This window comes from Eucalyptus grandis, chromosome 7 (assembly GCF_016545825.1).
Source record: "Eucalyptus grandis isolate ANBG69807.140 chromosome 7, ASM1654582v1, whole genome shotgun sequence".
Lineage (NCBI taxonomy): Eukaryota > Viridiplantae > Streptophyta > Magnoliopsida > Myrtales > Myrtaceae > Eucalyptus > Eucalyptus grandis.
Window position 1 is genome coordinate 6,890,637 of NC_052618.1, and position 24,931 is coordinate 6,915,567.

The 24,931-nt window shown below is 37.2% G+C and overlaps 2 protein-coding genes across 6 annotated transcripts; both read left to right on the forward strand.

Annotated features, from left to right (window-relative positions):
• Positions 1-8,169: 8,169 nt before the first annotated feature.
• On the forward strand, positions 8,170-9,117 carry LOC108960844 (protein TIC 62, chloroplastic-like). Its single transcript, XM_018877055.2, has 4 exons — positions 8,170-8,197; positions 8,285-8,336; positions 8,502-8,678; positions 9,032-9,117. Exons 2-4 carry the CDS (start codon positions 8,297-8,299, stop codon positions 9,115-9,117), a joined length of 303 nt encoding a protein of 100 aa, XP_018732600.2. The 5' UTR covers positions 8,170-8,197; positions 8,285-8,296.
• A 3,170-nt stretch (positions 9,118-12,287) lies between these two features.
• Positions 12,288-17,641, forward strand: LOC104454850 (cellulose synthase A catalytic subunit 3 [UDP-forming]-like). 5 transcript variants are annotated; one of them, XM_039316610.1, is made up of 10 exons: positions 12,288-12,510; positions 12,836-13,050; positions 13,139-13,544; positions 14,167-14,532; positions 14,654-14,737; positions 15,567-15,644; positions 15,734-15,849; positions 15,927-16,055; positions 16,212-16,675; positions 17,101-17,641. In XM_039316610.1, exons 4-9 carry the CDS (start codon positions 14,430-14,432, stop codon positions 16,311-16,313), a joined length of 612 nt encoding a protein of 203 aa, XP_039172544.1. In that variant the 5' UTR covers positions 12,288-12,510; positions 12,836-13,050; positions 13,139-13,544; positions 14,167-14,429; the 3' UTR covers positions 16,314-16,675; positions 17,101-17,641. The 5 variants fall into 5 exon arrangements, with proteins under 5 accessions (XP_039172544.1, XP_039172541.1, XP_039172539.1 ...); XM_039316607.1 differs by having other exon boundaries at positions 12,706-13,050; positions 15,927-16,675; XM_039316605.1 differs by having other exon boundaries at positions 15,927-16,675.
• The last annotated feature ends 7,290 nt before the right edge of the window (positions 17,642-24,931 follow it).

Genomic DNA, 24,931 nt, shown 5'->3' on the forward strand with positions numbered 1-24,931 from the left:
TCAGTGGGTGCTCTAAGCTGCAGGTTGTCGAGGGCCTTGAGAAACTAAAGGTAAAGTTCTTTCAACAAGTCTATAGAATTCATTTTTTCACTTGCAAATGTCTAGGATTCTCAAATTTGCCCTACCTTAACAAACCAAAAGTCGCCATATGAGAGGAGTTATCTGATACAGGCATTGGCATTGCGCTTTACTTTCCATTTTCTTTGGTCCCCTCTCTTTGGTCATATTCCTCAATCCATTGAGGTCATCTACAATTTATGTTCATAGAGTCATAAAGTGGAACTTCCAACTAGATGTCTTGTTTCATATAGTGCGTATTTATTTAAGTTTCCTGATTATTTTCTTCATCCAAGAATCCCTCATACTCTTCAATTTCACAATCCCCGGCTTCAATTGAACGAAAACGGCCCTATTTATCCAGTCGAAATTAGAACCCGAAAATCTAGATGTCACAGCTTTGGGCTTTTAGCATTTGCATTGGGCTCAAAAACCCTTGCAAATGCTAAACCAAATGTAGCTGTAGTCCCAAATCTCTCAAAGTTTACCAATCTGGTAGATTTGGCCCTATCTGATTTCTCTACAAATCAAAATTCGTCAAATGTAAAGCACAAATGTGACCTGGGGTGGATTCGAAGGCTATCCAAACTAAAAAGAGTTGAGCTTGTATTTTCTCAAGTTCACTGCACCGGTTCCGGAGTTGGGTCTCCTTTCTCTTCTAGAACATCTTCGTTTGAGAGGACTAGACTTGCAACCCCTCAAGCAGCTACCGCCTTCCTTACTTTCTTTAAATCTTCACAATTTTAGCTCCACTGGATTGCCACTATTTAACTTGAAAGTTCCGTTACATTTGACGCTTAATTGCTCGGGATTGCAAGAAATTCAACTAGGGGGACTTTCACAATTGTAGCACTTATCTTTGCTCAGTTGTGAACTACGGAGTTTATCCATACCATATAGCTTATGGACACTGTATGTACGTTGTTGCCCTAATATGATTGAGATTCAGTCTGTTTGGATGCCGGCATCACTGAAGATATTGAATATCTATGAGTGCCGGTCAATTGGAAGGATAGTATCATGCAGTGAGGTAGGATCTCGCGGGGTCCTCGATCAATCAGAGTGTTCTTCGATTGAGACTATTGATTGTTCACAGGGAGTACTTTGTCTTCCTAATGCCTTCAAGAAACTAAAATGCCTTAGATTGTCGACGTGTGAAAACCTACTTGAGATTCAATTCGTCAGTTCTTTGTTATCCTTGCAAACATTGAAATTTATAGTTGCAATGTTATGGAAAATTTTAGCGGTATGTCGAACTTGAAGAACCTTCACCGTTCGTTCATCAGTGGGTGCTCTAAGCTGCGGATTGTCGAGGGCCTTGACGAACTAGAGGTATAGTTCTTTCAACAAGTCTATAGAATTCATTTTTTTCACTTGCAAATGTCTAGGATTCTCAAATTTAATCTACCTTAACAAACCAAAAGTCGCCATATGAGAGGAGTTATCTGATACAGGCATTGGCATTGCGCTTTACTTTTCATTTTCTTTGGTCCCCTCTCTTTGTTCATATTCATCAATCCATTGACTTCATCTACAATTTATGTTCATACAGACATAAAGTGGAACTTCCAACTAGATGTCTTGTTTCATATAGTGCGTATTTATTTAAGTTTCCTGTAGTGATACTATCTTTTCATTTTGCTTATTTCATTAATACATTGAATTTTGATCACCTGAATGTAAGAAATTCAAGGTTAGAGATTTGCACTTATGGACAGTCTGAGGGATATGGAAGGTCATAATGTGTTTCATCCAGGAACTTAATTAGGAAAGTAAAACCGACTTTGAAGAAAGAAAAGGGGAGAAACTAGAGGAGCTTTATCTTGGTTGTGGCAAGGAGTTGGAAGGTGATATTGCTAATGAGATAGGACATCTTTCCTCTCTAAGAGTCCTAGATTTATGTTCTACCAAAATCTGTCGAGTTCCAAGAACAATTAACATGCTTTCTTGCCTCTTAAATCTTGACTTAACGAGGTGTGATGAGTTTACAGAGTTGTCTGAGCTTTCAACAAGTTTAGTCCGTTTACATGTTCAATCTAGAGCGTTGCATTTATTCAATTTTCAAAAAAAGAAGAAGATATATATATATATATATATATACACACACATTTATTATACCCATCAAAGCCCATTGCAAAGGGTTTCTATTTCGGGGAACTATTTTTTTTCAAAAATTGTTTTTTTCTATTTCTACTTCGGGATCAATTTATGAGTAAAATAAGGTGTTTGGTAATTATACAAAATTTATATTCTAGGAATAGAAAAATAATAGAAATGCGTTTGGTAGAAATTTATAATTTTTTTTATTTATTTATTTTCTTTCTGCTCATGGATAGCCGCTCGTCGCCGCACAACCACCACACGACCATCGCACAACCATCGCACGAATGCTGCACGACCAACCCGCGACCGCCGCACGAATGCCGCACGACTGTTGCACGATCATTGCACGATCATAGATTGTCGCCGTAGGATTGTCACCCATAGCCCACCGGCCGTGGGTTGGGGTGATGGCCAGTGAGCTGTGGGCGGTGGTCCTGTGGTGCTAGATCTGGCTCGCCAGCAGCCGTAGCCCTTCGCCGGTCCGGCAAAGGGTTTTGTTCAATTTTCAAAAAAAAAAAAGAAGGATATATATATACATATATTATACCCATCAAAGCCCATTGCAAAAGGTTTTTATTACCAAACGCACATTCAACTCAAAGTCAATTTACAAAAAAATTTACCAAACATAATCGTATTTCCCCAAGTAGCTTTGGGCTTTCAACATTTGCATTTGGCTGAAAGCCCCTTGTAAATGCTGAACCAAATGCAAGTGTAGTCCCAAATCTCTCAAAGTTTACCAATGTAGTAGATTTGGCCGTATCCGATTTCTCTGCAAATCAAAATTCGTCAAATGTAAAGCACAAATGTGACCTGGGGTGGATTCGAAGGCTATCCAAACTACAAGAGTTGAGCTTGTATTTTCTCAAGTTCACTGCACCGGTTCCGAAGTTGGGTCTCCTTTTTCTTCTAGAACATCTTTGTTTGAGACAACTAGACCTACAACCCCTCAAGCAGCTACCGATTTCCTTACTTTCTATAAATCTTCACAATTTCAGCTCCACGGGATCACCACTATCTAACTCGAAAGTTCTGTTAGATTTGATGCTTAATTGCTCCGGATTGCAAGAAATTCAACTCGGGGGGACTTTCACAATTGTAGCACTTATCTTTGCTCAGTTGTGAACTTCGGAGCTTATCCATACCATATAGCTTATGGACACTATATGTACGTTGTTGCCCTAATATGATTGAGATTCAGTCTATTGGGATGTCGGCATCACTGGAGATATTAAATATCTATGAGTGCCGGTCAATTGGAAGGATAGTATTATGCAGTGAGGTAGGATCTCACGGGGTCCTCAATCAATCCAAGTCTTCTTTGATTGAGACTACTGATTGTTCACCGGGGGTACTTCGTCTTCCCATTGCCTTCAAGAAACTAAAATGCCTTAGATTGTCCACGTGTGAATACCTACATGAGATTCAAGTCGTCAGTACATTGTTATCCTTGCAAACGTTGAAATTTATAGTTGCAATGCTATGGAAAATTTCAGCGGTATGTGGAACTTGAAGAACCTTCACCGTTCGTTCATCAGTGGGTGCTCTAAGCTGCAGGTTGTCGAGGGCCTTGAGAAACTAAAGGTAAAGTTCTTTCAACAAGTCTATAGAATTCATTTTTTCACTTGCAAATGTTTAGGATTCTCAAATTTGCCCTACCTTAACAAACCAAAAGTCGCCATATGATAGGAGTTATTTGATACAGGCATTGGCATTGCACTTTACTTTCCATTTTCTTTGGTCCCCTCTCTTTGGTCATATTCCTCAATCCATTGAGTTCATTTACAATTTCTATTCATACAGACATAAAGTGGAACTTCCAACTAGATGTCTTGTTTCATATAATGCGTATTTATTTAAGTTTCCTATAGTAATACTATCTATTCATTTTGCTTATTTCATTAATAAATTGAAGTTTGATCACCAAAATGTAAGAAATTCAAGGTTAGAGATTTGCACTTCTAGACAGTCTGAGGGATATGGAAGGTCATAATGTGTTTCATCTAGGAACTTAATTTGGAAAGTAAAACCGACTTTGAAGAAAGAAAAGGGGAGAAACTAGAGGAGCTTTATCTTGGTTGTGGCAAGGAGTTGGAAGGCAATATTGCTTATGAGATAGGACATCTTTCCTCTCTAAGAGTCCTAGATTTATGTTCTACCAAAATCTATCAAGTTCCGAGAACAATCAACATGCTTTCTTGCCTCTTAACACTTTTCTTAACGAGGTGTGATGAGATTACAGAGTTGCTTGAGCCTCCAACAAGTTTAGTCTGTTTACATGTTCAATCTGCCGCGTTGCATTTGTTCAATTTTCAAAAAAAGAAGAAGGAGATAAATATACATATCTATTCCGGGGAACTATTTCTTTTCAAAAATTGTCTTTTTCTATTTCTACTTCAGATCAATTTCTAAGTAAAATAAGGTGTTTGGTAATTATACAAAATTTCTATTCTAGGAAAAGAAAAAAAATAAAAATGCGTTTGGTAAAAATTTATAATTTTTTTTTCTTCTTGCTCACAGACCGCCGCCCATTGCCGCATGACCGCCCCATGACCGTCGCACGAATGCCGCACGACCGTCGCACGAATGTCGCATGACCGTCGCACGACCGTTGCACAATTGTAGATCATCGCCGCAGGATTGCTGCCCATAGCCCACCGGCCGCAGGTGGGGGCAGTGGCTGGTGAGGTATGGGCGATGGTCCTGTGGTGCTAAATCTGGCTCGCCAGCGGCCGTAGCCCTTCGCCGGTCCAGCGAAGGGTTTTGTTCAATTTTCAAATATATATACACATATATTATACCCATCAAAGCTCATTGCGAAATTTTTTTTTTACCAAACGCACATTCCACTCAAAGTCCATTTGCAAAAAAAAATTACCAAACATAATCGCTTTTCCCCAAGTAGGTTTGGGCTTTTAGCATTTGCATTGGGCTCAAAGCCTCTTGCAAATGCTGAACCAAACGCAGCCATAGTCCCAAATGTCTCAAAGTTTACCAATCTGGTAGATTTGGCCCTATCCTATTTCTCTGCAAATCAAAATTCGTCAAATGTAAAACACAAATGTGACCTGGGGTGGATTGGAAGGCTATCCAAACTAAAAAGAGTTGAGCTTGTATTTTCTCAAGTTCACTGCACCGATTCCGAAGTTGGGTCTCATTTCTCTTTTAGAACATCTTCGTTTGAGAGGACTAGACTTGCAACCCCTCAAGCAGCTACCGCCTTCCTTACTTTCTTTAAATCTTTACAATTTCAGCTCCAAAGGATCGCCACTGTTTAACTCGAAAGTTTTGTCAGATTTGACGCTTAATTGCTCGGGATTGCAAGAAATTCAACTCGGGGGACTTTCACAATTGCAGCACTTATCTTTGCTCAGTTGTGAACTTCGGAGCTTATCCATACCATATAACTTATGGACACTGTATGTACGCTATTGCCCTAATATGATTGAGATTCAGTCTATTGGGATGTCGGCATCACTGGAGATATTAAATATCTATGAGTGCCGGTCAATTGGAAGTATAGTATTTTGCAATGAGGTAGGATCTCACGGGGTCCTTGATCAATCAGAGTCTTCTTCGATTGAGACTACTGATTGTTCACCGGGAGTACTTCGTCTTCCCATTTCCTTCAAGAAACTAAATGCCTTAGATTGTCGACGTGTGAAAACCTACTTGAGATTCAAGTCGTCAGTATATTGTTATCCTTGCAAATGATTGAAATTTATAGTTGCAATGCTATGGAAAATTTCAGCGGTATGTGGAACTTGAAGAACCTTCACCATTTGTTCATCAATGGGTGCTCTAAGCTGCAGGTTGTCGAGGGCCTTGAGAAACTAAAGGTAAATTTCTTTCAACAAGTCTATAGAATTCATTTTTTCACTTGCAAATGTCTAGGATTCTCAAATTTGCCCTACCTTAACAAACCAAAAGTCGCCATATGAGAGGAGTTATTTGATACAAGCATTGGCATTGCGCTTTACTTCCAGTTTCTTTGATCCCCTCTCTTTGGTCATATTCCTCAATCCATTGAGTTCTTCTACAATTTCTGTTCATACAAACATAAAGTGGAACTTCCAACTAGATGTCTTGTTTCATATAGTGCGTATTTATTTAAGTTTCCTGTAGTGATACATTGAAGTTTGATCACCTGAACGTAAGAAATTCAAGGTTAGAGATTTGCACTTCTGGACAGTTTGAGGGATATGGAAGGTCATAATGTGTTTCATCCAGGAACTTAATTTGGAAAATAAAACCGACTTTGAAGAAGGAAAAGGGAAGACTTTACACTGCATGGACTGCTGAATCATCATCTTTCAGCAGCATATAGACTTCTGATGTCTTGCAGATAGGAGCCATGAGTCTGCTGTACCTGTTTGTGAAAAAGGCAAAGCCGGAAAATATTTATTTGATGACAGCTGCATTTTCTCGTCCTAGTATGCTGGCTAAAGAAAATCTTATTATGCCATAGAGCCCGATACCGAGCTAGAGCTCGATACCAAGCTTCAGTCTCCGTTCTATTCATCCGCAAGTTCTTGGGATCATGAAATTAGTGAGGAGCCTCCCTTTGACAATGTCAGAGAAGGGTCTCTGCCCGAAAGGCAAAATCAGACGGAGGAAGACTCGAACCGTATTTCCACCACTATTGTCTATGTTTCAATCTAATATTATCATGTTACATATACTGAAGAAGTATATGATGAACTTAACCACAACATGTTTTTGCAGGTCTTGATGAACTTGCTCCACCAAGAACTTTTTGTGATAGGTTCAGGATATGCTTAGCGAGCATATTGGAATGTGTCTGCAACCGCGACTTTCCTAGCATTAAAGTTGAAGGGGGTTAAATGATGAATAGTCTTTCTGCAGTGCATGTTGATGATACCATGGATCCGCGAGGTGAGGAACGCCAATTCTTCAATTCTAGCGTGTAGGATTGCAGTTAGAGACCAAAATTTAATTGGCATAATGCTCAAATGGGCATGAAATTGGAAATGGAGGCTCCCATTTCTTAATCACGACTTGAATTTCATGCATCCCAGTCAGGCTGTATGCATTTTTTTATTTGTTTCATTACTGAATGTATTGGTCTCTTGTTTGTACACAATATTGCCCTGGCGGTAGATTGGGCATCATTTTTAGGACTAGATATTGAAGTCATTAATAAAATTGGAGAAGAAAGACTAATGCAATTATCGTTTTCTTTTGGCCAGACCTGAAACTAATAGTACTTACCTCATTGGAAATATCATGGCTTATCCTATGTAGCTATCTGCATTATGATTAAAATTTTCATCAATCCCGTAGGTGCAACCAGAATGAGCTTTGCAACAACAGAAGCAATACCAAGTGATGTTGATAAGAAAGATGAGGGTCTTGTATTTGTTGCTGGTGCCACTGGAAAAGTTGGATCACGGACTGTGAGGTTGCTTTCCAGAACTTACACTTCCAATGCAAACTGTTTCATACCTTACTTTCGTTTGATCAAGAGGATGGATTCTTCTTTAGGGAGCTTTTGAAATTAGGATATCGAGTAAGAGCCGGTGTGTGTTGGAAATGGTGATCCATTTTCTAGAATTTCCTAGAGTTGGTAAACTTCTAGAATTCTCTAGAATTCCCTAGATGAATTTTCTAAAAGAACGAAGAAAACATTTTCTAGAAGAAAGAGGAAAATGTCCAACATGTAAGAGAAGTCTCTAGAATTGTCTACAACCTCATGTGTCTAGAAGTTTCATCTTATGTTAGAGAAGTCTAGAGACTTCCTTCACCAACTTTGGCAGCTATATAAAGGAGCAAGTGTCCATGTTTTGGGTAAGGGAGCTAACCATAAAAACCACACATCATGCTCCCTCACCAACACCTCAACTATTGTAAAATTATTTTCAATAAACTAATGAAACTATCTTTGTCCCATAAACTTTCTCAAAATATCCTATCATTGTCCCTTGTCCTTCCTCTATCAAATATAAACTATACCATGCTTCCACGCATATTTAAATTCTAACAGCGAAGTGCTAAAAGAGCAGTAACTCTTGTGCAGGTAGAAGGTTTGGTTGATCTGAACTTGCTCTCCATAGCTTGCCAGTTTCCTGCTATAATGACTCAGTTAATGACAAACTTCTTGCAGAGTGTCAAACAGATGAAGTTTGAGGGGGATGACACGAAGGAGGGGTTTAAACGTAAGAAAATAAAATATGGAAAGCTGGGATTTATGTTCTGTTTCTTTCTTTCTAAATAATTCAAAAAGGAAATTTTCAGACGAAAGAAGAGTAGTACAAATCCATTATTGTTTATAAGATACTCTGTGATAACAAATAACGGCTATTTTCTGGTTTTTAGCCCAGCTGTAGAGAAGCTTGAAGTTGTGGAATGTGACTTGGAGAAGCCAGATCAGATAAGGCCAGCCTTAGCCAATGCTTCTGTGGTTATATGCTGCATTGGGGCAAGCGAAAAGGAAGTTTTTGATGTGACGGACCCATACAGAATTGACTATATGGCTACGAAGAACCTCATTGATGCAGGTAGATAAAGTCCATACACCATATAATTGCTCATTAGTTTCAAAATCAAGGGGGGTCACTTGAGTCCTGGCCACCGAAGATCATTTTCTTTAGTGCCTCAGAATTCTTATGCAACAATTAGATCGTTAGGTTTCTGCGTAAAGTAAGATCATTCAACTACAAGAGTAAAAAATGAAGACTTGGCCAGGAGAATTGAGGAAGCAATTTGCAAAATCTTTATTGGATCTTTTACATTCATTAAAATAACCTGGTGAAACTGATTTTAACTAAAATTTATGAAAGAAACTGTAGTTTTTATATGTGCCTTCTCTTGAAGTTGGCTCCATCAAATTGTGTTATCTCTGCTTGGACAGCAACTTCGGCCAAAGTTAACCACTTCATCACGGTTTCATCTTTGGGAACAAACAAGGTCGGATTTCCTGCAGCTATACTGAAGTAAGTGGGCTTTTTTTTTTTCTTTTGTGAGACTATTCTCTATTCATAAAGATATTTAAACATGATCTATTTACAGCTTTCTTGCCCCTTAAGTTTGTTCTGGGGAGTGTTAATCTGGAAAAGAAAAGCTGAAGAAGCACTTAAGTGGTACTCCTTACACTGAGTATTTCTTGAATCAACTTTTCAGTTGAACACAGTTTTTGAATAATCTTACTAATCCACAAGTGTTAATTCAGATAGTGAGGCCAGGGGGAATGGAGCGGCCTACTGATGCTTATAAAGAAACTCATAATATTATTCTGTCAGAGGAAGATACTTTATTTGGAGGCCAAGTTTCAAACCTTCAGGTAAAGTGGTCAAGTTTATTTGCATATACATAAGTCAGCAAGCAATTTTAGATTTTCTAGCTATCAAGAAACTGAAGACATTTCTTTTTTACTGAACGGAAAAAACCAAACGGTATATAACTTTAAAGAAAGTAAAGATGTTATTTTCTGAATATACAGAAAACTTTGCTGGAAGATCTATTTTGTTTGCTTTTGGTATGGGTGAGTGAAGCAGATGGGCCAAGCAACATTCTGAATAAAATTTTTGCATCTTTGCATGAGATCTAAGATTCATATAGTTGATCCCATTTAGTGGGATGAGGCTTCATTTATTGTTATTGTTTTTGCACGAGATTTAGGCTTATTGGCAGTGGCAGGACAAAGTTCCACACATTGTATGTTCTGTTTTTAATCTATTTCATATCACCTTTTAGGTGTATCAGGTTTGTTCTGTCATTTCAACTCATGCTCCTTACTGCTTTGCAGATCTGTCTGAATTAATAGTATATGTATGAGGTCTTGCACTTGTTAAAATTTCACCTCAAAAATGATGAATTGAGGAGTCACTTTTACTGTTTTTGCTAGCGTTTCAGTTTGCATTCTGAATAAATACTGCAAATATTTATTCTCTGTTTTGAATGAAAAGATTTCCACCCTTGCAGCACTTGTGGGGAAAATGTTCTCAGGGATAGTGTCACACATTTTCAACATTGCCAATGGTAGGAAAGGCATTTCTGATTTACTATTTCAGGTGGCAGAACTCATGGCAGTCATGGCCAAAAACTGTGGCCTTTCATACTGTAAAGTGGTGGAAGTGATTGCTGAAACAACTGCTCCACTGACTCCCATGGAAGAGCTTCTTGCTAAGATACCATCACAACGCCAAGGACCACAGGTATGACTCTTTCCATGTATAACCTGCTAAACTTGAAGTTTCTATCAATATTATTCTAATGCCTTTTACAATTATTCACAAGAGGAAATCCAGAATTTCATTACTTCTTTTAGAGTGTTTTTGCTTGTCTTAGCATGTTATGGCACTGAAAGGTAGTTAAAAGTCAAATCTAACATGCTCGTAGTAATGAGAGTGAGGTATTTTTTTGCAATTCAGGTTTTTCCTATGAAAAAAGGGTATTAATGATTCTAGTTACAAAGCATAGGCTTAAATTTGTCATGGTTAAGCAACTTCGGTCTATAAATTGTCGTTTCCATGCTAATGGTGATTTCTTAATCTTCACACTTTGTAAAACTCTGACGCTGATTTTTTTTTTTTTTTTTGGGTCTGTAACTCTGATGCTGATGTTATAAGCAATAATTTTTGCAAAAACTGTTCTTGGCTAAGCATGCTTTTTGACACGGTCAAATCCTCCTAGTTAGAAATTAGTCATTGTTGATCAACTGTTGCTCCCAAAAGTTTGAGGTATGGGGAAACATATTAGCATTGTATATCAGGGTTGTATATGTCTTAGTACTCCCTTTGGTGTTTAAGCTATCTTATATAATGACATAGAATGTAGCAACAACCACATCAAATAATTGCCAGAGGGCAAACAATTGTGACAGACTTAATGACAACAGGAGGGAGTACAAAGATTCAAACCTTTCACCCGAAGCTACAATACCATGTTGAACAACTATTTTCTGAAAAGTATAAGCTAACAAAATGTGCTCAAAATTTCTATCAAGCATATATCTAGATAGTCATGTAGTGACTTGTCCTTCTCGTCTTCATGCTTAGTGGATTAGATTTGGTTTTTCTCCATACGGAAGATTTCACTAATTTAAATCTTCTATGAAGACACATTTTTGTATTGTAATTTTTAATTAATGTCCTTGTGCAGTAACAATGTAGCTGAAATAGAAATTTGGAAAAGAAGGATGAGTAATTCATATCTTTTGAAAATGTAGCGAACTCTTCAGGAACTAAAGTTCACATTTTAACATCTAGTTCTGCATATAAAGTTCAAATGATTTAACTCACTGCACTTTTAAAAGTGTGAAATGAGGTTTCCAACCCTCAAATAAAATCATGAATCAAGATTCCATTTGTTTTGCTAAAAATAAATAAATTTTTTTTTAAAGATCATTTATATTACTTGAAATAATTAATGAATGAAAAAAATTTCATTATCAATTAAAATATATATTTAAATTTTTCTTTAGACAATGAATATATTTTTTCGTCCATTCTTTTTTATAAGCAATACGAACTATCATTTTTAAATGATTCATTTTTCGCGAAACAAATGCATCCTAATAATCCATCAACATTAGCAGTCTAGAAAGCTCCATGTTTCACATATGCTACAGTATATTCAACAAATGTACTGAAAATCTACGAATTGGAAGCTTTCATAAAGGGAATAAGATACCAAAAGTCTCAAACTATAGCCACTATAACGCATTTGCTTTAAACTTTTTCTTGTAACATAAAATATTCAAAATTTGTAGCTATGTGACACATGTACCATCCATTTAAGTTCCATCCCATAATTTTTTAGTTAAAATAACACCATTTTTATTTCACTTACTATGTCAATACCGTTTGCTTTTAGGTGTCCATATAAGTAGATTTTTAATGATGTTCATTTATGGAAACTTGATGGAGGTAAGTATATCCTACATATACAAGTTTATAGTTTGTTAACATAAAATTTGGGGTAAATAAGTTATAGGGGATAAAATTTGAGATTTTTTTGTGGCTTTTGCTATTTATAAAATCAGGGCGAGTCTGATCTTGCCGGGTGTCCAAAGGATAACTTACGGTTACCGAGCATCTCGGTTTTTCATGTCTCTCTCCACTGTCCACGTAACGTCCCACGATGCTCTGATTTCCAAACGACCGAGAAGGTCGGAGATTGCGGTTGTGCTTTTGACCAGGTTTCGGTCTGCTACTAGAGCAGAGCATTCTCTTCTTCTCCTCTCATTTGTCCGCGCTTGAAATCTCATAGGTCATCGTCATTACTGGATTGGATCAGGGGCATAAGGCCATTCTAAGCAACTGGACAGCCATGGCGTTCTTTCAAAGCATGATATGGAATATTGATCTGCAGTTAGTTTTCTGATTAAAGGTCTGCTAGTTTCTTTGCTTCTGCGTGCCGTGCACCATCCGCATGTACTTCGATCTCAAACTTTCGGGACATTTTAGAAAGGAACTTGCGATCACTGAATTATTTTGATTTTCGAGACCTTCATGCTCACGTGAGATTTTTCTGCAAAGGAGTGATCCGTTTCCGGGAATTTTTTTTTTTTTTTTTTTTTAATAGGAGAATCACGATCCATGGAGAGAGCCCACCAAGCGAATTGAAGTTGTTTGTGATTCGTGTAATGCTATTAGTTTTCTCGCAACTCCATTAGTCTCTGCGGTTCCTTTTATGCTGTAGTTGTTCTTTCCAGGAAGTCCTGCTATTCTTGGTGACCAAGAAGAAGATGCCGATTGATGTTTTTGGGAGAGATTTTGATTACTGAGAAAATCAAAATCCAAACCGGAAGACCGAAGAACACATCTCGGGTCGGCACACGTGGTATGGAGAGAAGGAGGATGCAAGTGCCCCAAATTTGATATGGAGGTTTCTGACGACCGTATTCCTCGACTTACAAGTGGCCAAAAGGTACATTATTTGACCTTAGGGGGTGCTGGTTTTCACGTTGCCGTTGTTGAGAGTTGAACATGTCTTTGCATCGTTTACAATGCTTCAGGTTTCTGGGGAGTTATCTGCTGCTTCACCTGAACGCCTCTCTGTGGCATCTCCTGATGTTGGTGCTGGGAAGCGCATCCATGCTCTACCTTCTGCAGCTGATGCTAATCAATTGCGTACTTCGCTCTTGTTATTCACAGACATCCTTGTCTCTACATGGTTGTAAACCCTAGGTATGGCGCATATTGGTTATGTGGTACTGGCAATGCAGCTAACAATAGGGTGACCCATTGAGGGAATTTGATTCATCAGGACTGAACAATGTTGCCTGGAAGGAAAGGGTTGATGGCTGGAAAATGAAGCAAGAGAAGAATATAGCTCCAATGAGCACTGCCCAGGCTACTTCTGAAAGAGGAGGTGGTGATGTCAATGCCAAGCACCGATGCGCTTGTGGATGACTCTTTACTGTGAGTCTCTACGATATTAAGCTTAGTCTTTTTTTTCTTTTTTTTTTGCTTAGTATTTCCTACAGTCAAATTTGGCACGTGTCGGGCTAAAAGTGACGCTGACCATTTTCACTAACTTTTCCTTTGTTGATGTTTCTTAATTATGTGGTTGTCTCTGTTTTCAACCAAAAAAGCTGTCAACATATATCGAATTGCTAGAAATTCTCAAAAATTTTCCTGACGCATGCTTTCCATTAGTATCTATAAGTACCGGTGTAATAATGTAACCGTCACTACCTTTTAATAAATCGTTCAATCTGTTAGTCGTGTTCAGTCCTTGGCTGCATTTCGCATAAATATTTTTCTTATTCTGTGGGAATGACAAAGCCAGGCTACCGAACAACAAATCCTGTGACCAATGCCTATGCTCTGTGGTTAATATCTGTGATATGTGAGGTTTGGTTTGCAATTTCTTTGATATTGGATCAGTTCCCAAAGTGGTTTCTGGTAAACCATTAAACGTATCTCGACAGACTAGCAATTAGTAGTATCACTACTTCATGAATCTGGTAACTTAGGTTTTTCTTATCACCAACTTGTTTTGTCAGATCAGAATTTTTTGTGAAACTTTACATGGATATAGGCACGACGGAGAAGGAGAACCATCACAGTTAGCTGCTGTTGTCGGTACTGTCGACCCACTAAAGAACATCCTCTAGTGACAGCAAATACAGCATTCTTCGTTCTTGCAGTTGACTACCCAGTTGACAAGGTCTCATGCTATGTATCCAACGATGGAGCTGCTATGTTAACTTTCGAGGTCCCTTCTGGAACATCAGAGTTCGCAAGGAAATGGGTTCCTTTTGTAAGAAGCATAGCGTAAAGCCTTAAGCCTTGAGCCCCCGAATGGTGCTTCGCTCCGAAAATCGACTACTTGAAGGACAAAGGTCATCCGTCATTTGTCAAAGATCACAAAGCTATGAAGGCATGACTTTAGATCAGAATCTTGGTAGTGTTTTGCAATCCCTTTGTACATTGCATCGCTGTGGCATGTTTGCATTTTCATGTATAGCAGAGAGAGTATGAGAATTTAAAAAGTCCTCATAAGTGGACTTGTTGCCAAGGCACAGAAGGTTCCCGAGGAAGGATGGATAATGCAAGATGGGACTCCATGGCCTGGAAAAAATACGAGGGACTGCCCCAGAATGATTCAGGTCAATTTATAATTTTTGGAATGTATCTATATTGTGATTGAGCTCATAAAATCGTACCCACCCTGGATTGATTCAGGTTAATTTGTAGTTAAACTATGAGGTAGCACACAGCAATCTCTCTCTCTCTCTCTCTCTCTCTCTCTCTCTCTCTCTCTCTCTCTCTCTCAGAGTTCAATGGTGCTGCCACTGAGCCTCATATGCCACCAACCATAACATAAATCTTCGTCGGAAATCTTCTCCTCCACCCAAATTACTTCAGCAACAAAAAGTGAAAGCTTTAAAACTTTTATTGTATGGGAAGTTATTTCTTGATAGGCCCTGATTCTTTTTTCCTTTTCTGTTTCAAGTTGTTGCATTCTCTTCACAATCAATTTGAAATATATTATCTGATTTACTGATACTTATCAGAAAGTTACAATAATGATGATTACATATCGACTGACTTAAAGTTTGTGATTATATCCAGTCCATGAATTTGCCTTCCTAATGTAACACAATGGATTAGTTTCTTCACTTTTTTCTCTTCGATAATGCAAGTATACATCAGGAAATCACAAGAGCCCAAATGCTACTTGGAATACTTTATGTTTTTTGGATAATGCTTTTTTTTTTTTTTTTTTTGGGTACAATGCGACATTGGTGATGTTGTCAATTGGATAATAGTATCATTTAACTTCTATTACTAAATTTGATGGAGTGGAGCTCTCGTGATAAATAAGTATGAAACTTATAAAAAATTCCAGGTTATTATATAAAGTTTGCATATCTTAAGATCTTATGGTCCGATTTTATAAAGTTCTCTTCTCATGAATATCATTGTCTGTGGCAGATTTCTCTTGTTTCCTATCGTGCTGCGTTTTAAAGGCCATGACTCCACATCCAAGTTCTCGACTCAGTTATGATACGGGTAAAACTGTGGTTCCTGGATCCTGGAAGCAGCAATTTTTTTTCTTACTAAAACATTTGCATTACTCGCCTGCTGTCATGTTTTCTTAGGGCAAAGTGGAGGTCTTGATGCTAAGGGTAATGAGTTGCCACGTTTGATCTATGTTTCTTGTGAAAAACGTCTGGGCTTCCAACATCACAAGAAAGCTGGTGCCATGAATGCTCTTGTGAGTAGATATGTCTGTTAATTATGGATGTCGATGCTTTCATGCTTTCCTTACCTTTTGTCTTATTTTATATTCAGGTGAGAGTCTCTGCTGTCCTCACTAATGGACCTTTCTTGTTGAATCTTGATTGTGATCCCTACATAAACAACAGTAAGGCATTGAGAGAAGCCATGTATCTCTTGATGGATCGTAACCTTGGGAAACATGTGAGTCATGTTCAATTTCCAAAGAGATATGACGGTGTTGACAGAAATGACAGATACACCAATTGCGATATTGTGTTCTTTGGTTTAGGCTCTTTGTCTCTTCATTAAAATACATTTTCTTATGTTATGTCCAATTGCTACTTGCACTGACATCAGAATGACGTCCTCTGCCGAAGCGAGTTCTTTTGTTGTGGACTAAGATTAAAACACTCTTCAGCTTCCTTGCATAACTCATTAGGCGGACATTCTGTCTTATGATCTGGACAAGCTTAAGAGGTTTGGATGGCATCCAAGGTCTTGTTTATGTTGGAACTGGCCGTATGTTCAATGGAACAGCCTTATATGGTTATGAAGCTCCTCACAAGCCAAAGCATAGAAAGTGAGGATTCCTGTCTTCTCTCTGTGGTGGATCACGAAAGAAGGCAAGATGAAGTAAAAAGGTTTTTGACAATAAGTGGCAAACATGTAGTTCCAACTGTGCCTATCTTCAGCCTGCAAGATATATAAGAGGTTGTGGAAGGTACAGATCTAGCTATTTCTTGGATCATTCAAATTTGGCTGGAAACTTCCTTGCAACCTCCATAACAATTGACTGGTCAACAGCAGAGAGTGGTACACAAGTTAGTGAGGCCTTGAGATCTGGAATGTAACCTCATTTAATAGTGGCCCTTGAGGTTTTGACACTTTTGCCTGAGGACGACTTTTGTCCCTGATGACTTGGCATTCTTACGACGAAGCAATTTCTACATTCTTTCAGTAATGTAGTTTCTTAGGTTTTTCTTAATGTTTTCTTTTCTTGGATTTTACCTAGCTTCATCAATCACTTATTTCATTGAGACCTTGCCAATGTGCTTTAATAGTTCATGTTGGCAATCCTGCCCACTATCCATTTTAATGCTGCTCCTGTGTGTAAGAGCTATTAAATATCGAACAGTTCATTTTAGGTGATAGTGTTGATCTTCTGCTCGAGACTTATAATGCTGTAAGGAGCTTTAACATTTATATTAGAACCTCTCTGGCTTACATTTTATTTTCATATTCATAGGTGCTGGATTTGATGATGAAAAGTCATTGCTTGTGTCGCAAATGAGCCTGGAGAAGAGGTTTGGTCAGTCTACTGTCTTTGTGGCCTGTACATTTATGGAGAATGGTGGCGTTCCTCAATCTACAACTCCAGAAACCCTTCTTAAAGAGGCTATTCAAGTCATCAGTTGGGGTTATGAGGATAAAACGGACTGGGAAGTGAGGTATGTGAGCTTATTATAATATTTATTCCATTAGAGTGTTTGTTGTTTAAGAGAAACAAAGATACATAAGTCATGGGCTAGCAGATCCTTGACCACATGATAAACCATGCGGTGTCTAGCAAGTCAAGAAGACATCGAGCTAGCCTTCATTCTATAGTTGTTCTTAAGAATAGTATGATGAATAGCATCCTTGTATTATGCCACACTACGAACAGCTTAGCTTGAGCATTCAAACCCTTGAGCAAGATGCACGAAACATTTTAGGCATGACAACTGGTTTTGGCCTGCAATGGCCTCATAAGGAGAGTAGCATAAGCTTTTGACCAATTTGTGCATGGGAGGCTAACCCCGCCTTCGGAGTTTCTAGAGTTATAATTGTTCAATCTTAGTACTCTTAGCACAAACGTCCCAATGCCACTTCCATGAACCAATTGTATCATCCCTTCTACATCATTTGCTCTTCACCTTGACGCCACAAAAGTTCCACTCTCAAGGGTATATGAGTATGGGAGAATTCGGTCCGTGACATTCTCCCCTATTTAGTTCCACAACACCTTTGTTGCAGGTTGTTTAGTCGCTTCAGTACCATAAATGTTGCTCGATCGGGTCTTACATGAATGGTGGACGCTCACCCAACAAACAAGCCACTACACTCCATTAGTGTCTTCCGCTGATCAAACCTACTCGGGTATCTTTGGTCACTTGTGCTCTCCCTGATAAGTGTGGCATTTTGAGCCAACTGCACTTTTCGTAGCACCATCTTTCTCCTACTAAGCTTCTCTTGATCTTAGTAGACCAATGAAGGTTTCTCCCCCTGTTCAAAATGTGGTAGCAAACCCATCTTGAGATTTGCCAATTGATCCGAGAACCTTTTTTTTCTATTCAATGAGCAATTCGGTTTCTTCCTGTACTCCCATTGTCTTTCAAGAAGTAAGCCAAGACTTGTACCTTGTCTGAGCCCCTTTTTCTTTGGCAATTCACTCTCCGCCATCATAGGATCAGGTTGACCACAAGAATTCCTTGAATTACCATATCTATTCGAGGGATTATGCCCCGATACCATTTTTCATGGGTTGATAAAATCCTTGATTGTGAAAAAGACAACTCGGCACTTGGCGAGTCGAGAAGACATCATTTTATAGTTGTTCATAAGATCAGTATGACGAATAGTATCCTCATTTTTGGTCAAAGCAAGTAATTTTCCAACTTGGTAGGTCACTTTGTAAGATGAAATTTGACTTGTATTCTAGTATTTCTACTGATGCCTTTTTTTTTCCTCCAGTATTTTGTTTGATTGCTTGAACACGATCTATCTTTTGCTTGTAGTGTAATCATAAACCCCATGGAAGATGTCCTTCCCTGAGAAAGTGCCAAGGTCTATTCCTAGTTCCCATTATGCAAAATCACATCAAATAAAGCAAAATGATACTTTCAAATGCTCATGAACATTATCCAAGCAAGGGATTCACGACTCAAAAATACTTACGAATACTATAAATTAACATTCTATTTTCAATTGGTAAATTGATTCCAAATTGTAAGGTGCTTAACTTGCTTCTTCAAAGTTCTCCATAACAAAAATTAGGCAAGATGGTTAATTGAGGTTGAAATTCTTATCATAAGATGAAAATGGAAGGATTCTTTGGGAAAAAATTTAAAAAGCGAGCAATCATACCTTGAAATAGCATCTATAGTTCAAAAATTTATATATTTAGAATGACCCATATTCCAATAAAATCGTCACTCTTAGAAAGAAGGAGTAATGAAGTAATGCTAATAATGAAGACCAAAACCTGGATACATAAACTTGTTAGCGAAGAGTCAACATATTTGGAAGTCACAAGAACTAGATTAAAATAAGTATTGGTAGTAGAGATTTATGAGTTTGCCATGCATGGAAAATGCTAAGTAGGCGAACATGCCAAATAGGCAAAAATCCGATGCTCTAACATCGATGCCACCAAAGACAAGCCAATGAATTGAGGGGTTGTGTAGTTGCAACAAACTGTTATGCACATAAAGAGCATCTCCTCTCTAAATTGCCCCATTGTTTTCAACAAATTGTTTCCAAACAAACTCTCTCCGCTGGGAGGCCAGTTCAGGATGCGCTTAAATAGTCATCTTGAATGCGCTAGGAATTAAGAGTTTGTTCAAAAACAGTTTGTCGGAAACAATGGGGCAATTCAGAGAGCATATACTCTTTATGTGCATGATAGTTTGCTGCAACTACACAACCTATCAATTACTTGGCTTGTCTTTGATGGCGTCAATATTGGAACATCAACTTGCCTATTTTGCAAGCCCGTAAATCTCTACTATCAAGACCTTTTTTATTCAATTCTTATGACTTTCAAATATGCTGACTCTTCTCTAATAGGCTTTTGTATCCAGGTTTTGGTCTCCATTATTAACATAACTTCGTTATTTCTTTTCTCTAAGAGTGACGGTTTTATTGGAATATAGGTTACTCTAACTATATATAAGTATTCGAATTATAGTTGGTATTTTAAGGTATGATTGCTTGCTTTTTGAAATTTTACGAACCCTTACATTTTCATCTCATGATAAGAATTTCCATCTCAATTGACCATTTTGCCTTATATTTGTTATGGAAACTTTGGTGAAGCACTAAGTTAAGCACTTTATGCTATTTGAAATCAAATTATCAATTGAAAATAGAATGTTAATTTCCAGAGTATTCATGAGTATTTTGGAGTAGTGAATCCCCCGCTTGGATAATGTTCATGTGCACGTGAAAGTACCCTTTTGCTTTATTTGATGTGGTTTTGCATAATGGGAAGTAGGACTAGACCTTAGCGCTTTCTTAGAGAATGACATTTTCCATGGGGTTTATGATTATACTGCAAGCAAAACGGTAGCTGCAACTAGCAAGTAGTAGCTGTGGCCCTACATGGGTGAAAAGCACCTGCTAGTGATATGGACATATGTGTCCACTATCCACAGTCCACTATGCTTGAAGAGGAGCAAATTTTCAAGAAAAAAATTGGATGAGATTTTTGACGTTGGCTTATAGTTGGAACCATTAAATAGGGTGACATTCACACTACAATTCACATGTGTACATTTTTGGATCCAAGTGTGTGTATATGTGTGTATGGCCACATGCAAAAGAAGGCGGGGTGACATTCACATGACAATTCACGTGTACATTTTTGGATCCAAGTGTGTGTATATGTGTGTATGGCTAAATGCAAAAGAAGGTGTGCATCACATGTGAGTTCTTGTCCTTGCATGTGATGTCTTTTGCGTGAGTCTAGTTAAATGAATAGTAAAACATGTTTTCCCCAAATTATAGTGCTGGTTTATCTCAAAAAAATCTTGGAGTACTGCACTGCTATGTCTCATGTCTCATTTGGTATATTTAGAGACATGCAACAAAAGAAGATTAAATGGGTATGATGCTTATTTTTACTATGTTGAATATTTGTGCTTGTTTTTTGTATTCATGCTTGAATACTACCTATCATTTAGTTTAAGTAATTCTAGATTTTCCTTTTTTCTTTTCTCTTTGCTCTCAGAAACCTCCAATTAACAAGATTTGATGGTTCAAAAAGTCATTATCATTCCTCAAAATAATTATTTTTAATACCCTTAGATGTAGCTGCAGTTGGTTTGCACCTACTAGGATTGCCTATTTGTAGAGAAGGCATATCTTGGTCAATGATCACTATTGACATTGCGGGACATTACACATTGTAAGATTAAGAAGAACTTCTATAATGATTGATACATAGCTTATGACAAATGTTATAAGATAAAGGATGATGGTATAATTAGAGGCTATAGCAGAGTTTTTAAAGTGAAAGAAAACCTTTTAAATGAATACTTCATTTAGTTATTTACAATCAAACATTAGGAAAATCATGGTTAAAAAGTTCTTATTTGAGTGTCCTATTATTTATGATTGAAATAGTTTCTTTTATATTATGACATTTATCAAAGATATCAAGAATTTTAAATGACAACTTGCTAATGCAATGGATTGTACTTTTCTTTTGCATTTTGCTGATTGCCAGGTGATTTAAAGTAGCCAATGCCAAATCCTTCGAATATGTAATATAGCACTGAAAATAACTCCAATTCACAAGTTCAATCTAGGATTGGTACCTCTGAAAATATACATCATCAAATAGCTAGATTCCTAGCTGCATTATGTCTTTTGTTTGAGATCTTTCTAATAAGCTTAAGTGGATAATAACCATTTTAAAGCAAGTTTGGAACTAGATGTCAAACCAGAAAGTATAGAAGGAGAAAACCAAAAGAATTCTAGTATGTGTAACTACATATTTTTAAGAAAGTGAACCACACTTAGAGAAATCTCATTATAGTTGTTCAATAAGCTAATTGTCTCATGTCCATTGCTTTGCTTTACTTAAAGATTCAGTGAAGGTGTCACACATTGAGGAAATGCTCCTTGTTTCTAAAAAGTATTCAAGGAAGTAGTTTTACCCGTTTAGTAACAACCAAACCATCAGCAATAAGTGATGATGTCATTCAAACCTGTAAGCATATCAAAAATGCAGCCAAAGGTTTTGAACCTAGTCGTGTAGCTAGCAAGACAGCAAGGGTAGAATAGGATGTCAGACTTATCACTCTTGCCAACATAAAAAGTCTCATGAACAAATGCAAGTATTCATTTAGAATTAATAATATTCTTAAATTTTAGAAAAGAGTTTTTTGCAATACAAAGAGGAAAGAGTTTTTTGTAACACAGAGGAACACATGGCCATAAAACTATGAGCAAAAAAATGAATACTAATAATTTATCTGCTCATTGTTTAATACAAAAAAGCTGCCACAAGAACAAATTTGATTATCTTTCGTGTTTTGCAAATTATTCTTTTTTGAAATTTGAGAATATGAATGCTTATATTTATTCACAAGACTTCTTATGTTAGCAATGGTGATGACTTTCACATCCTATTCTACCCTTGTTGCCTTATTGGCTATATGATTAGGTTTAACACCTTTGGCTGCGTTTCAGATATGTTTACAGGTTTGGACAACGTCATCACCTATTGTTGGTGGTTTGGTTGAAACAATGAGCACTTCCTTCGTAGGTGACACATTCACTAGATTTTTAAGTGAAGCAAAGCAATGTAAATGAGATAATTAGCTTCCTGAACAAACAAACAAAAAATGAGATTTCTCATAAGTGTTGTTCACTTTTTTGAAAAATGTTGTTTCACATGTAAGAGTTCTTTTTTGTTTTCCCTCTTCAGTATTTTTTAGTTTAATATCTAGTTCCGAACTTACTTTGCTATGGTCATTATCCACTTGAGCATATTCAAAAGATCTCAAATAGATGACAAAGTGTAGCATGATATCTAAGACTAAAGGAGACAGGGAATATTTTAGAGGTACCAATCCTAGGTTGAACATCTGTGTTGAAGTTATTTTTAGTGCTAGTATAGCATATATAACAAATTTGTCGTCGACTTCTTTTAACCACTAAACTATTAGCAAAACACAATAGAAAAAGTATGATCCATTGCATTAGCAAGTAGTTGCCATTTGAGATTCTTTTATTTTTTTTAGGAAAAGGTCTTAACACAGAGGAAATTACTTCCATCATAAATATTAAAACACTTGACTGGGAACTTCTTGGCCATGATTTTCATAATGTTTGATTTTAGTAATTTAAGGAAGTATGATCCTTTGAAAGTTTTCTTATTCGCTGCAAAGATTGTGCTATAGCATCCTTGTATGTGCCAGTGAATCATCATTTATCTTATAATATCCGTCGTTAGCTATGTTGATCATTATAGTTGTTATAATGTGCAATGTCCTGCAATGTCAATAGTGATTTTTGACTAAGATATCACTTCTCTACATATAAGCAATCCTAGCAGATGCAAGTGCATTTGGGAGTAAGATTATGACAAAGCAACTATAGTTGGGTCTAGTGTGTTAGAGGTAGTTATTATGACGAATAATAATAACTTTTTGAATCATCTTGATCTTTTGAATTAGAGATTCTTGAAAGAAAGAGAGAGAAGGAAACATCTAAAATTGCTTAGACTGAATGATAAGTAGTATTCGAGATGAAAAAAAAAAAAAACATGCGCAAAAATTCAACATAGTAGAAAGAAGCCTCATACCTAATTAATCTTCTTTTGTTACATTATCTCAAAGTATACCACATGAGACAAAGCAGTGCAGTACTCCAAAATTCTTTCTGAGATAAGACTAGCACCATATTTTGAGAGAAATATGTTTCATCAAGATATTCATGACTCACGTGAAGGGTATCACCACATGCAAGGACACATACTCACATGTGGTATACACTGGCTTTTTCATATGGCCATGCACAAACTTGGATCCGAAAATGTACAAGTGTGAACTATAGTATGCCTGCCACCCCTATTAATATGGTTCTAGATATTAGCCAATGTCAAATATCTCATCCTATTTTTCTCTTAAAAATTTGCTCCCCTTCAAGCATAATGGAGAATGGACACATGTCCAGATCACTAGCAAGGCGATGTGTTTTTCCACACATGAAGTGACGTAGCTAACACTAACTGGTTGCTAGCTAGCATTCTAATTTCAAAAACATTAAATCATGTAGACAGGATTTGTTCTAAGCTCAAGCCTCATTGTGATTGTTGGTGTTGGCCCAAGATTTGAATTCTCAAATGATGTTGATGTTTAACATCTCATTTTGTGGACATTCTAGTATGTTCTCTCAAGTAGTTAATATCTTACAATATAAGTTTTTTTTTTTTTTACCTAGATTGAGTAAATCATATTTATGTGTGTAGTAGTTTGTTATAGCTACATAGCCTATCGGTTTCATATGACGTCAACTTTGGAGTATCGAATTTTACCTACTTCACATTTTCTATGGCAAGCCCTTAAAACCCTACTATCAAAATCTACTTTTATCCGGTTATTGTGACTTTCTAATATGTTGACTTCTCTAATAAGTTTGTGTATGTAATTTTTAGTCTCTTTTATTAGCATTACTTCGTTATTCCTTTTCTTTAAGAGTGACAATTTTATAGGAATATAGGTCATTTTGACCATGGGTCTTTGAACTATATTCATTAGGAGTATTTTGGAGTTGTGAATCCCGCACTTGAATAATGTTCATGAGCATGTGAAAATACAATTTTACTTTGTTAGATGTGGTTTTGTAGAATGGAAACTAAGACTAAATCTTAGTGCTTCTTCCACAGCGTTTATGATTATGCTACAAGCAAAAAATAGATCTTGTTCAAGCAATCAAACCAATTACTTAAGGAAAAAGATGTTTACACTTATTTTAGCCGGTGCTTTGACCAAAAAGTCAACTTCGAGTTAGGGGCGAGTCTCCACGATTGCCCTGCGGAGCTCCGAACCTCAGAGTAAGGGGACCGATTTATCGTCCCTGTACTAAAAACGAACACCCACAAAGCAAGGGCCACACAAAGAAACTAACAAAACAGCGTGAAAATTCATAAAGCCATGTCTAATGACCAAAATACGCTAAGGACAGAACGAGAATCAAAGAGGACAATGTGAATATAGTTCAGGCATTTCATCAAACAGGTGGGGTGCATCGACTAAAGCATGAATGCCAACAAATTCGGGACTCGGATTTGCATTCGAGTTCACAACAAT